This window comes from Rhea americana, unplaced genomic scaffold (assembly GCF_003343005.1).
Source record: "Rhea americana isolate MKP2758 unplaced genomic scaffold, rheAme1 scaffold_50, whole genome shotgun sequence".
Classification (NCBI taxonomy): Eukaryota; Metazoa; Chordata; class Aves; order Rheiformes; family Rheidae; genus Rhea; species Rhea americana.
In genome coordinates this window covers 3,341,250-3,355,735 of record NW_028186646.1, presented here as the reverse complement: position 1 = coordinate 3,355,735, position 14,486 = coordinate 3,341,250, and the positions used below count along the sequence as shown (strand labels likewise).

Genomic DNA, 14,486 nt, shown 5'->3' with positions numbered 1-14,486 from the left:
CCTTAGCTGTAGCATGAATTGTAGGAGTTTCTGCAGTTTGTTTCTAGGAAGGAGAGAGACATCCCATACCAGGGTCCTTCTGTATCTCTCCATGTCATCCTTCTCTGTCATTGCAATGTAGATGGTGTGGCTTCTGCTAGGGATCACTCTGCTGCTTGCTGTAGTGTCTTAGAGATGCTCAAGGTTTTAGGATAGGTAACTAGAACAAAGTATTTGTATTCTTTTGCTGCTAATTTTGAAGGAAAGACCTGACTTTTGTTTATCTGCAGTCCTAAATAAGTTTAAAATTGTTGTTTCATATTTTTCTGATCTGCATTTTGTGTACTAAATGTACACGTGTGCACACACGCATATGCACACACATGTGATCTGCAGATGAATTATGATTGTAATCTGCTGTTCGTCTCCAAATCTTTGCTTTTGTTATCCACCAGGTGTGCATATATTAGCTGTGCACATTTACCTGATTCTTTTGGTAGTTATACTGTTCTGAAGGTCAGCACAATTACATTTGATGATGTGAAATGCTGAGATTTTTTATAAGGGTGATAATGAACAATCTACATGCTAAAGATTCTTACCCTTATGCTCTCCAAGTAGTGTTGCAGTAATTGGAAACATGCTTCAGTAGACTCTTAAAAGTTGATTACAAAAACTGTAATTTTTCTAGATTCTTCTAAACTAATCTCAAGGAGGTTTATACTGCCAGTTTATAAATGGAGAAAATACTGAGCTATAAATACTGTAATATTGAGCGGCAGTTCTAAGATTCCTCAGTTGCTTCTGTGTTCTGCAGACAGGCAACCTCATTTGGCTGGATTTGGAATTTGACATGCAGATTATCTGGCCAAACCTCCACTTTTCGTCAGACAGACCCTCATTTTATATAGTAGGGATTAGCACAGTTGCTAATTTGAAATTGTTTTTTCAGCCCCCTAATTGATCAGGGCTGGTTTGGTGATTTAGGGGATTTTACTGTGTCTCTATTCCGTATTCTCTCCCATCTGAAAGCACACTTGCTTTACTTCTCCTGGTTGGCTGCATAATAACAGCATAGGGATTGTATTACACTGCCCAATCTGTCGATGTGGAGGACTGGGCAAGAGCTAACAATCCAGCATTGCTTCAACTCCCTGTCTCCAAGGTAAGACTAATCAGCTTTTCTTGAAAACAGCAATCAGGGACTGCTTTATCTCTCTTTGTTTCTTAACTTCTTGGTGCCAGCTGCTTCAGTGCATGCAGTGCTAGGAAGAGAGTTGCGCTCCCTGAATTAATAATGTCACTTTTTCACAAAAAGAAATTTCAATAGCTTTTCCCCCACCCCATTAATGAATCTGATGGGGTAGTAAGGAGTCCCAACACCACGCTTTCTTTCTCTAGCCTAGAGTTTTGGAGGTTTTTTCCATTTCCAGTCTCTCCCTCCCCCATGATAGTTTTTCATATTTCTTAATTTTAATAAAGAGCCATCATCTTTTCTGGTTCAAATCCTGTGTCTTCATAGCTTCTTAATTTAGCTGCTGTCCTTCAGGCTGAAAAGGGACAGATAGGATTTCATCCAGATCCTATCATCAGTGTTGCTTTGTGGTTCCATGTACACTTTACAGTTTTAATGTAAGTAAAAATTCTTGGGGATTTTGTTCAGAGTTTCCTAAGAGCAATTCTGTTCTTTTAAGTAAAACCATTTTTTCTAAGTGGATGTGCTATCCTATGAAAGCTGATACTCTTCTATTGCAAAAATGAAAAACATAGCTCTTTCAGAAGGAACTCCAGATTGCACAGTCTGAACATTGACTAAGTATTCTTCAAAAAGCCGCTGAGGATTTATTGTTCCCCATTTACAGCTGGAAAAAATGAGGCAGAATATTCTGCCAGTGACAGGTCTTTCACTCTAATTTCAAATACAATTGGATTTTGGAAATGTGAGATTCTGAGGCTTGTGCTCCTCCTCTTTCATGTGCCCACTGCCACAGTTGAAATAGGCTGATTAGACCTTTTAGCCAATAGTGTGTTTAAGCCTTTTTATTTTGTGTTATATGTCCATCTATTAGGAGAGGTGAAGGAGAAACATAGCAAAACATGTAGCTTACATTCAAGAATTTTGTTGACATTGTTTGTGCAGCTATGAATGGTGCAATGCAAAATATATGAACTCTTCAGCAGCATGTACTGAAGATTATGGCCCTGGCTTAAGACTCAACTTCTGTTCTCAGCGTTATGCCAGCCTGCTGTGTAATTGTAGAGAAATCACTTCCTTGCTCAGTGCCTCGAAGGAGACAGTGATAGCTAGGTCGTATTCGAGGTATTCTGAGACCTACCTATGAAAAAAAAATGAAGACTTGCAGAAATAGCAGAAGACTTGAATGCCATGAATCTGGCAGGGAAGTTATTCACACAAAATTAAAATGGAAATTTGCTTAAGAAAGCAAACACTGACAAAGATAATTAGCAGCAAGCTCTTTAAAGAGCTAGTTGTGTGTGTTTTCGTGTACATACATACACAAATACATACACATGTATAAAATGTATGTAACATGAGTAACAAAGTGTAATATAGTTTATGTGTAAGATGAGGATAAAACAATTGAGTCTTTCTCCCTATTTCAGACAGTTTAGCTCTTAAAGCCTCAGCATGTTTAGTAAACTAAATATTTTAGTTTACTAACAGTCTGCACTTGCACTGTGCCTGGAAGTGAAGTAATAGGTTTGAGTCAGTGGCTGTTTTGCCCTCCTTGGAGTCTGGAAAGCTTGGAAAATTCTTCTGTAGTGTTTAATCTTGCTTGGACTGAATCGCCTGTGAGTTTTGGGCTCTACAGCAGCAGAGAGATCAGATGAGACAGCTGAGCGGTCTCTTGGCATGCACTGAGCTGACGTGCGCATCTTCTCTGTCATCACTCGTCCCTGGATCATTGTGGTTAGCCAGTGTAAGATGTGTATGTACTAGCTTGGATCACAGACTTGCACAGATTTGCGTCCTTTATTAATTTATTTTATTATTACTAATTAATTTTTTACGCAATGGTAGCTTGTGTACACACCAAAACTTTTCAGTCAAAGACAGCTGGCTTACTTAAATTTCCTCCTGAAGTGATTTTTAACAGTTGGTAGTTAATCTTAGATTAATTAGCTTGTTCTGGATCTTACATGGAAATGGTTGTGAGTGTCTGCTGCAGCTCCATGGTGGGAACAGCAGCCTGCAACTGAGGGATAGTAATGGTGCTCATTCCTTCAGGACTCCCTGAAAAATGCACCTGCTGCCCTCTGAATAACTACATTTCATTGTTGTCTTGCCAGATTATAATCCCTCTATCGTGTACCGTGTTCATTTTGTATCTTAGTTTCTCAGCCAAAATATTTTGTGCTATATCGAGTCAAACGCCTTTTAGAACATGGAGTTTGATGTAAGAACATTGAAAGAACAGTAACCAAACTCATAACCTTATCATCAAAGGTGTAAGAAATTAAAAATGGAAATAAAATCCTAATGTAAAGTCGTTTTAGTCTGACAAGGTATGTTTTCCTAGCAGTTGTGTTAATTGACAGTCGTGCTGACACTCCTTAAATTCTACATTGTTTAAATTATTGCATTAATTTTTACTTGATAAGTCCAAAATTGTGCGTGCTGTTCCTTCCTGTATTCCTGTTTCTGTTTCCTCTGTAAACCAGGTTGACTTTAAAAACTAGTGTGATCTTCATCCTTCACTGTGAGACTGTAACATCTAAAGCATTAACAATTCCTAACTGCCAGCCACATTATTAAAAAAAAATTCTGAGCTCATTTAGCTTAGAAATTTTTTTCATGTGATGCTACAGTTTTCAAATAAGTTTTCTCTGAAAATTTCCTCCTAATCTTAAAGAAGCAGTATTTTTTATTAAGATGGTGTTGATGGCAATCTTCTGAACAAAAGTATCATCTTTGCAAGAATCCATGATGGAATATGGAAGAGAGGATAGCTGTAGCTAACAGCTTTGTCTTAAAGCTGGCAAATGACCAGGCTAGGAGATGGATAAAGACAGGGAGTACCCAGAGAAACAAAAAAAAAGGAGAGAATTTTGGCTATCCCAGTAACTAAAAGAAAGCTATGACCAAAAAAATATATCCACAAAAGAGATATTTCCAATTGATCCTCCTCAGGACCCCCTCCATTCACTCATCTGCTGATTGCACGCGATCGCAGCTTGCTCTGCCTTCCCTCTGCACGGTGACTCATAGATCTGTTCTTGGAATTCAGCTTTAAAAATTGCTGAAGTGTAATGATCTTGAAACAGGAGGGGCTTTTTGTGAGGGATGATCATTTTCTGTTGTTTATTCCAAGTTAATATTTTGTTTGGGTCTAGAAATAACAAATTATACTGGGCAAAGGCCAACATTTCGCAACTCAATCTCTTGTATATACACAGTTTAGGCTGTGTATACTTTGTTCTCACCAGTGCAGTTCATCATCATGTGTTCATTGCGGATACTTGAAGAAAAGGAGAAAACCACCTAGTACTGTAACTGTAACTATTGGGATTTCAGATGTGATGCATGAATTTCAGATTTTTTGTAAACATACTATACTCATGAGCATCTCTTAGATTAATTGGTGCATTTCCAGACTCATTCTATAGTGTGTATTCTATAGTAAGTATTACAGAAATAAATGTTACTCCGAGTTATTAAAGAGGTCTTTTTAGAAGAACAAATGAGGGTGGAAATTTGGTATAGATAACCCCAAGTAGTATTAGTTAGTTGGTGGATCTGAGGATTTTCTCCACACAAAGTTTCTGTGCTGGTATTTCTGTAAGCATGTACACTAATGACTTCACAGGAAAAAGAAGGATGATTTGAAGTAAAGGGGGAAATTACAAAAATTCTTGGAATTTTTTAAAAATATAAAAACTTACAATGGAGATTTTTTTAAATGAGCTGAAAATAATGTTTTTATTTGCTGTCATATTGTGTAATTTAACACTAACACTTAAAGACTTCTGTGCTTTGTGTGCAGGTATATGTCTCGAGTCCATGGTATGCATCCAAAAGAAACCACACGTCAGCTGAGTTTAGCAGTCAAGGATGGTCTTATTGTTGAAACCCTGACGGTGGGGTGTAAAGGGTCAAAAGCTGGTATTGAACAAGAAGGATATTGGTTGCCAGGAGATGAGATTGTGAGTATAAAATCTTTGAGAAAATAAATCACATTTTCTGGTATCTTGGCATGAAACTTGTTTTAATTTCTCTTTAAAGTTATTTATAGATGCTTTATTGGTGCTAGTGAACAGGGAAGTGATGCATTCATAAACCTTTTTAACTCCTTCTGTTCCATAGAAGTTCTGTCTACTAGAAGTCTTGAGTTTTCTTCTCTGAAATACTGGCAATGTCCTTTGCTCAGTCATCCTTCACTTTTATGTAGCATCATCTCTCCTACAGTTGTATATGGAGATAGTAAATACGATGTATTTCCAAGATCACGTTTTCCTAATAAAAGAGAGTTTGCCAAAAGCTTTTGCATACTTGAACTAGGAATTGATGTTCTGGAATATAAGTTACATTAAGTATTAGTAAAATGGACAATATTGTCTCAGACATAGATCACAGTTTAAATTTTGAAAGAAAAAAAATGTTACAGGAAATTAAATTCTAAAATGCCCTGAAATACTCATTGCATTACTGCAGCTATTGATAAGATCCTGAAAGTGAAACAGTGTAGATAATTTTTTTGTTTTAAAGTGAGAGAAATAAAAAGTAAAAACAGGTAGTATCCGTAATAGAAAGTATTGTGTTGCAAATAATGCCAGTTATACTAATTTTAAGTATTGCAATATATATTAAATGTGTATTATATCACTGTTAAGGTTCTCACTCTAATTTCATTAGAAATCCTCAAGGGAGCCGTTAAAGGCTATGTAATTTTGTTTTTACTGTTCTCCCTGAGAGTAAACATTTAGAAATCACAGCTTAGCTCTTTTTAGGTATTTCTTACGACTTTTTAAATCTGTTTTAGAGGTGATGTTAAGTGTGTAGACTAAACATGACATTAAGTCTGAGAACTCTAGTTATCTCAGGTATCCAGTATGTTTGTTTTCCCTATTGGCAAGAAAGAAAAAAACAAGAGTCCAAATACTTCACAATAGCCATTTCTTAATGGGCTAGTATGTAAATTCTCAGAAAGTCATTAAAATTAAGTCACTCATTTATCTCAGAATATTATGAATTGTTTTTGATTTGAAAACGTTGCCTAAGTCATGTTCTGAATAACACTCGTTAGACATAGTGACTGTATTTACAGTGCAGCTGCTAATCACTGAAAGTACTGTGTCCATGTGTCCAATGGCCAGCTCAATGCTGAGACCACCACTCATAGATAGGAAGCATGTTCTGATCCAGGCTGTATTTCAACAGTACCTCCAGCTTCTTGATCCTAATGCTGAATCAAAATGCTGCAGATGCATGAAGAAAAAGACAATGATTTGGTATAAGTTCATTCTCTTGTTCTTATTTATTCAAAAAAATTTAATCAGTTACAAGGTGTCATTGCAATCACCCAACATAAGATCAACAATTTTCCGTCCTTCAATGACTGATAAAAAACGATAAAGCTTGGTATGTTCTCTACATAGGCTGCACTGAATAGTTTTATACATGCTCTGTCTGCAGTTGATCAAGTTGAAACTTCTAATTCAGTGTAATCCAGTACTGCTCAGACCCAGTACTAATGATTACTGAACCGTGAGCAGTGCAGAAATGCCCTTTCACTTCAGCTTGTTTTGAGGTACCACACTGGAAGTCGGTAAAAACCGGTTGTCTCAAAGATTTAACAAAAAGAGACATTCCTGTCCCTGCTCTTTCTTCCCCTTTTTGACTGAGTATTTTCTTGATGTTTTCTTTATATTTTCAAAGTTTTGGTCTCAGCATTTTAAATCCATATTCAAGGAAATAAATAACGTGTCTGTGCTGCAGAACTGCTGAGCACCTGTGTCTGTTACTTATGTAGGTGCCTGACTACAAGCTGTCACAAAGTCTGAAAATACTAATTTTAATGAAGCCTGTGGATTGATTGCTAAGTGTTAGCAATAATTAAAAGCCTACCAATTATGAAACACAATTCTGCGTGGAAGAGATTTGTTAGATAATATGGGTGTTTGCTTATGTGTTTCCAAACATTTGCCTTATCCAGTAGATTGAACTAAATATATGCAGTAAAAATATGTTCCCTGATAGAGTTACTCTTAGCCTTCACTAGAAAGTGTTAAAAATGTTACACTACACTGCTATCAGTGTTCTGTCAGTATTTTGAAGCTGTTTTACAAAAACGAAGCAAAGTCTCATGTCCTTAGGGTTGTCATTGAAAAGAACTAATTGAGGTGCAAAGCTAAAATAGTTTTGGGGCGTCAGGAGGAGGCACCTCCAACAGGGACAGTCTTTTTCTAATAGTATATTAGAAAGTACAAGAAACAAGAAATTCTGTGAAAAAATGTTCTGAAAAACTGGAAAAATATCAGATTTAAAATATTATAAAATTATTCTTTTCTTTCATATATATGGGAGAAATACATATAAGTTACTAAAATTGATTGAAAATGTAGAGTCAGTTGCCACACATAATATGTTCAGTTATCTAAAGGTACATATCTGTATAAGAAATTTTCTGCATATATCATACCTCCTGGGCTTGTGCAGGTACTCGTTTTGTTTGCGCATTTACCATCTCTACAGATGTTTTGTGAATTTTCAAAATATCTTCTCATCTTACAGGCTTTGTCATCTGACAGGTGATTAATACATTTGACACAAAATAAATGAGAGAAGAAAATATTTTCAAATTATTATCCAGGGATTTTAGTTAGGAATTTTGTATTTGCACTGTTTGTCGATGCCATTATTATGCAATACAACAGAATCTCTGCACCTTCTTGCCTTGCAAGGGAAATGTCAGTCCTGAAATCTGGTAATGAAAGTTTACTTTTTCCTTCTAAAAGCTTTATTCCTGTTTTTCACAGACATTGGAAGTCTTATTTATTAAAAAAAAGAAACAGGAATGATCTCCTTGTTCTTTGTGTATGGCAAACAATTTGTAAAACAGTGTTGTTAACAAATTTTCAATATAATTGATAAAATAAATGGGAAATGTAGTTCTTGAAGAAAAGAATCATGAATATCCTTACCTATTCATTTCTGGTTTTGGTTATGTCATGATTTTTATGTACTTTTATCCTTGTCAAATAGTAGTCTGAGTAATCCCAATGAAAGACATTGAATTACAGCAGCAATGCCATGTAGCTTTATGGGGGTTTAGGTACAGCTCTTAGAGTTAGTATGTCTTACTCATTTATATATTTTGTGATTTTTTTCTACAGACAGTGTGCATGGAACTATTTTCACCATTTAATGTGCTAATTCTTCTCTTCATGATTAAAGTCATAAAACTGCACTGACCCAGAGAAAGGCATTATGAATGTGTAATTTCAATTTGCATGTGTTAAAGCCAAACAATATTGTATTCATCAAAAAGGAGAGGTGTTAGTAACAGAGGTTTATTGTTTGCATTTGAATGCAACGTATCTCATAGCACTCCTGGGTTTTAGAGTTGGTTCATAGTGGCCAAATTCTCTAGTGTGATATGAAGAGCCAGGCTTCACACTTAGTTGAGACACTTTGAGCTATTTCTTCACTGCCAAAACAGATAAAGGTGACAGTGTTCTTGAGAGGTTACTCTTTCATAGAGGGCTATTTTCTGATCATTTAAGTGATTGATTACCAAAAGAGGCAGCAACTCTTCTGGATAGTTAAGTCTGCCTTTGGGGTTTTGTTGCAGTTGTTCTCCTGTGCACTCGGTCCTTTCCGTGTCTCTGAATTATTGTTTCTCCAGTTCCTCTCTTGTAAAGATTTTTTTAGTTTAATGGAAGGCACTTTATTTGGAGGGGCAACTTGCTTGCCTTCATATTTTTAGAAAAGAATAGAAACAGCATGTGATTTTTCCCAACTCACCAATGTGTTGATAACTAATACTAGGGATTTTCTGATTTTTTATATTTAGAGAATACTGGTACTTACTCCAAATCATCCCAGATATTTTCAAGTCTCAAGTCTGCGTAAATAATCCATCTCCTTAGTCTATCTGTTTGCTTTACCGTTATTTTAACCTTTGTTTTAACTTATTGCCGACAGAGTTTTGAAGGCTACTTGTTAATCTCACACACCTGGAGATTATTGTGATTTGATGTGTTGCTGCTTGAATTTTGCTAGGATCAATCTATAAAGAAGGAGTGTTTTAGCTTTTATGTGACCTATTCTAAATTACTTTAGATTGAGCAAAGGTCAGATTTCTTACTTGCTATGCTTAATTGCTTTTGTAATTGTATTGATTTTTCCATGCGAGGTCAGTACTGGTAGCCAGAAGCTGTATTTTGAACGATGTCATCTTAACTGGCTGAATGACAGAGCTCGGAGGGTTATGATCAGCAGTGCAGAATCTTGTTGGAGGCCTGTAGCTAGTGAGGCCCTGAGGGCTCAGTGCTGGGTCCAGTCTTGTTCAACTTAGTCATCAGTGACGTGGATGAAAGGACAGAGTGCTCCCTCAGCAAATTTGCTGGTGATACAAAACTGGGAGGAATGGCTGATATACTTGAAGGCTGTGCTGCAATTTAGAAAGATCTGGACAGGCTGGAGAACTGGGCAGAGAGTTCAGCAAAGGGAAGTGCAGGGTCCTGCCCTAGAGAGAAATAGCACTATACACCAGTATAGGCTGGGGGCTGACCTTCTGGAAGGCAGCTCTACAGAAAAAGGAGCTGGGAGTGCTGGTGGATGACAAGTTGACCATGAGCCAGCAATGTGCCCTTGTGCCCAAGAAGGCCAGTGGTATTGTTGGGTGCATTAGTGTTGCCAGCAGGTCAAGGGAGATGATCCTGCCCCTCTACTCAGCCCTAGTGAAGCCGCATCTGGAGTACTGTGTCCAGTTCTGGGCACTCCAGTACATGGAGCTACTGGAGAGAGTGGAGTGTAGGGCTATGAAGATGATCAGAGGACTGGAGCATCTCCCCTATGAGGAAAGGCTGCAAGAGCTGGGCCTGGTTAGCTAGAGAAGACTGAGAGAGGATCTTATCAATGTCTATAAATATCTCAAGGGAAGGTATCAGGAGGATGGGGCTGGACTCTTTTCAGTGGTGCCAAGCGACAGGACAAGAGGCAACAGGCACAAACTGAAACACAGGAAGTTCTACCTGAACATGAGGAGGAGCTTTCCTGTGAGAGTGACAGAGCACTGGAACAGGTTGCCCAGAGAGGTTGTGGAGTCTCCTTCTCTGGAGATATTCAAAACCCACCTGGACGTGATCCTGTGCAACGTGTCCTAGGTGACCCTGCTTGGGGGAGGGGGGGACACCAGATGATCTCTGAAAGTCCCTTCTTTGCTCAGTCATTCTGTGATTCTATGATCTTGAGTCTTCACAAATATGAGGATTATTGTAAAGATCTTAAGAATGATCACTGTTAGGATCTTTTCTGGACGTAAAATCCACTTGAAATAAAAAATATTACACAGCTACCGGTTATTGCTAGCAGGCTGGGGGCTCCCAGCTAATGAGGTTGATTTTAAAGTGCATTCTATTCGTTTCAGTTAAGGAGCAGAAGGATAATATGTAACAGCAATAGTGACAGTCATAGCCTTCATCAAGAAATCTGTTACTACTAGAGAACACAGAGAGAAAGAACATGGCACACCAAATACAGACAAATTTTCTTCGGTGTTTCAAAGAATTTTGCATTTATCTTATCCATCCATACTGTCTAATCTGAAGTTCTATGTTAATTCACTTATCCAAAGCCAGATACAACCCACATTGTGATAGGTACTGGTTCTCAAATAATGTATCAACTTCAGTATTTTCCAGGCTTGAACTTTCTGAGTGATTCCTAATCATTGTGAAAGTACAGTGTTCTTTACATTTGGTGATTTCATTGATCCAAAGAGTTAATGCATGCTCTTTTGAGAGGATGAAGTTCAGACCAGCATTGGTCTCTTATCTTACACCTCAGAAAAAGTATCAGGATGCTGAGAGGGTCAGGCCACCTACCAGGCTGATAGAATGACATCCCTCAAGGGAACTGAACTTCTGGAAATCTTTGAATCGGCTTTGCTACAGATCTTTCCATCCTTCAGGGTGTCATGATATGGTGCTTATTATGTCAAGACATTTCCATCATATCAGTCCACTGGGTGTTAAAAGCAAATGATTTTTCCTCACAGGTTATTATCATAAAGTACACTAATGTAAAAGTTTGTTTATTACAGAATCAAAAACTAGTGTAAACTAGTGTAATATGCTGCTGTGGATCTGTGTAAAGTCAGAATAGCAGATCTTTTTTTAGGTCACTAAATAGACTATTTTGTCCTTGAAAAGGAAATTTCGAATTGCCATCTCACGGATGAGAAATATTTTTTTTCTTGCTGCATTAAAGCCAAGACACTCCTTTGTCTTACCCATTGAGGTTATGAGCATAGAGCAAAAGCTCTTTAGCCATGTTCCTGAACTCATGAAAATGGCCTCACTGTCATTCCAGTGGCCATTCCTTTCTCCAAATGAGATAAATACCAAGAACTATTTTCTGTGTTCCTTTTCCAAACTTACTTTCTCTCCCTGTGTGTTCAGGAGTATTTCTTTCCTCCCATCCTTTCTTCTTTCCATCCCCCTAAAAAGACTGGCTGTCAATGTAGATGTTCACATTGTTTGGAGGATCTTCATACTACCAAAGGTTGTACTACTAGAGTCCACCTTACTCCATACCTAAGAGATTATAATTCTTTTAAACTTGTAAAACAACCTCATCAACATCTTCATCTGTCTCTCCCAGCTTTGCGAGTGTAACTTCTAAAAATTCAGTCTAGTTAATGCCCTATTCTCTCTTGGTGCTTTCAGTCACTGTTGTGGAGTTAAGATACTGGTGTTATTCACAGATTTTGCCAAAAGATTTTGCTGACTTAAAGGATGTCTGATGAATGATAATTTATTTATGGATTTGAGGTAGACTAGACAAACTAGTCCATATAAAGCTTCCCCTAGAAGACTCCAATTTTGTTAATGAACCAGATTAGTTAGATCAGTCTACTTTTGTTCTGAAAATGTGTCTTGTTGTTTTCTGCCTCTTTCCATCTGCCAACCCTGATATGTTAGGCTTTTTTTTTTCTTTTAATTAAGTTTGTGGGTTCAAAATACTGTTCATATCTGGCAACTATCTTGATGCTTTTACTATAATGTCATGCCAGTCACTGAATGACAGTTCATTGAAGCTAATGGTCTTGCTAACATTCGTGCTTCTCTCACAATAAATGAAGCTCTTGTGCCTTTGTGTCACAGCTGAAACCGTGCAAGCTACACCTGCAGTCCAGGGGATATGCAAAAAAAGTTGGAGATTTAAGCTATGTGTGTAGGGAATTCAGCTGTTGGTTCAGATAAAAAGGCTTGAATATTGTTGGAGGGAAGCATGTGTGCAGAAATGACAACTTAAGAGAAACAGCACAAAATCACTTGGAAAGGATAGGGCCAGAAAAACAATGTACACATATTCTAAGAAAGATAAGAAGAGAGGAACATTTTGTGCACAGTGCTTCTGGGAAGACCTGAAACTACAAGTGATGAAATGGTTTCTTTCTACTCTGGATTCATCCTTTGAAACCTTCACATGCATGAGTTGAAAATAAAAGGCATTGTACCTAATAAATACTTCATTCTTTCACTAACTTATCTCTTTGATGAAAAATAGCCTACAAAAGTCTTCTTGGCTCAACCTAATTAAAAAATTGTGATATTAATAGCGGAAGTGAATCCAGTTCCTGAGGAGATAATTTGAAAGTTTCTATTAACCTTGAACTCACTTGGAACATAAAGAATGAAAAAATGATTTTCATTGGTAACTATTTTCTATTTGTAACATCTCAGATGAGAAAGCTTGTATTGTCTCACCTCAAATACTGTACACTGTTGCTACCCAAACATGGTCTGTTGAGGGCGGGGGTGTTAAACTACAATTTATTCCATTTGCTTCAGCAACACAGGTCATAGGCTGAGAAGGTGAGCATAAAGGGATTATCATCTTGGCTGCTGGTGTGCTACTACACTTCTAGAAAAATGCTTCAGTTCTCTAGCTGTGGGAGCTGGAGATTGGCTCAGAACTTTGGAGCCAGTCAAATTGGCCAGAACATAACTACAGCATAGGAAAGGGAATAAAACTCTACCTATACTGGCAGGCATCCTGAGAACACTTTGGTAGTTTCTGCCAGAAACAGAAGACTTCTAAGACAAACTGGCAATAAATTAGTTAGACAAACTTGGGCTTGCAGGTTAAAAGAAAGTCAAAAGTGTTCTTTTGACTTGAATTTACTGAGGAACTTGAGTCTGTTTGCATCAATGTGTCTAAAGAGGAAGCAGTTATCAGTGAAGAAAATGGAAACAGATTATCACAAGCCTATAAATATGTCTCTGTGTTTAATATGCATTATAGAGAAAGAGATTCTGGTCTGTCTCCTGAGTGGTGGTTTTGTGGTGGTTCTTTTTAGAGTAAAACTGGATTTCTAAAATGGGAGAAGTTAGAAATAATAGAAAAAGTAGTTAATTGCTGAGATTATGAAAATCTTGACCATGAAAATATAATAAATATAAGTACCTGAAATCAAAGAAAGGTAGTTGTGAGGACCTGTTTGGATTTCTTTGGGAGAATGTTTGAGGAATGAATATCCATGAAGTGTGCCACAAAGGCCTTTGTGGAGATCAATTTTAAAACCAAAGCCCAGGTAAGAGAAGGATTTTATAAAGGCAGCTGATTTGCAGTGGACAGATGATCCTGTCTTTAAAAGCACAGATCATCATAGCTACCTGTTGTGGCAGTTTTCTAGAAAAGGAAAGAAAAGATACAGTGAAACAATTATCTTAAGGGATTTCTGGCTGCTGAAGTCTTTTTGGCTTCAAAGTAGAAGTAGATGCGTGTTTGTTTGCTGAGTGCTTTTGATGAACAAAGGCAGTACAAAGAAAGTAGATGCAAAATAGGAGGCAATGTATCTAGTAAACGCTTACGTACAAGAAAACTACTGAGAAGAAAATGAACTTATTTTTATGTTGAACTTACTCTAATGCATCATTCTAACATTAAATGTGAAGCATAGAATGATCTAGACTTTTGTCATTGTAAAGCAATCATCCTGATTCAGTATGGATCCTGTATAGCAAAGATAAAAAGGAAATACTTCATTAAACAGCTAGTTCTCCGTTTACCTGCTGCAAAGATGAAATAAATACTATGAGCCATTAAGGAATTAATCATACTTTCCTCGGTTCTTGAGCCTAACTCATCATTCTGGTGAAGAAGGGATGAAAGCAGATTCAATGGGCTGCCGAAAACAAATTTACGGGAGGATTCGTGCTTACTAATGAATAGAGGAAGCCAGGGATGTTGTAGCATGAAGAGGAGGCTCAGCCAAAGGGCAGGAAGAGGACTATCCTCCCAGCAGGATGGAGCC

The 14,486-nt window shown here is 37.4% G+C and overlaps 1 protein-coding gene across 4 annotated transcripts in view; it reads left to right on the top strand.

Moving 5' to 3' along the window:
* ZMYND11 (zinc finger MYND-type containing 11) overlaps nt 1-14,486 on the top strand; it is a 106,169-nt gene that overhangs the window by 57,020 nt on the left and 34,663 nt on the right. For all 4 annotated transcript variants that reach the window (XM_085317690.1, XM_085317691.1, XM_085317689.1 and 1 more), the window contains one exon: nt 4,986-5,145. In XM_085317690.1, coding sequence (XP_085173816.1) covers nt 4,990-5,145 — 156 coding nt within the window. In that variant the 5' untranslated portion in view covers nt 4,986-4,989. The remainder of the gene's footprint in view (nt 1-4,985; nt 5,146-14,486) is intronic.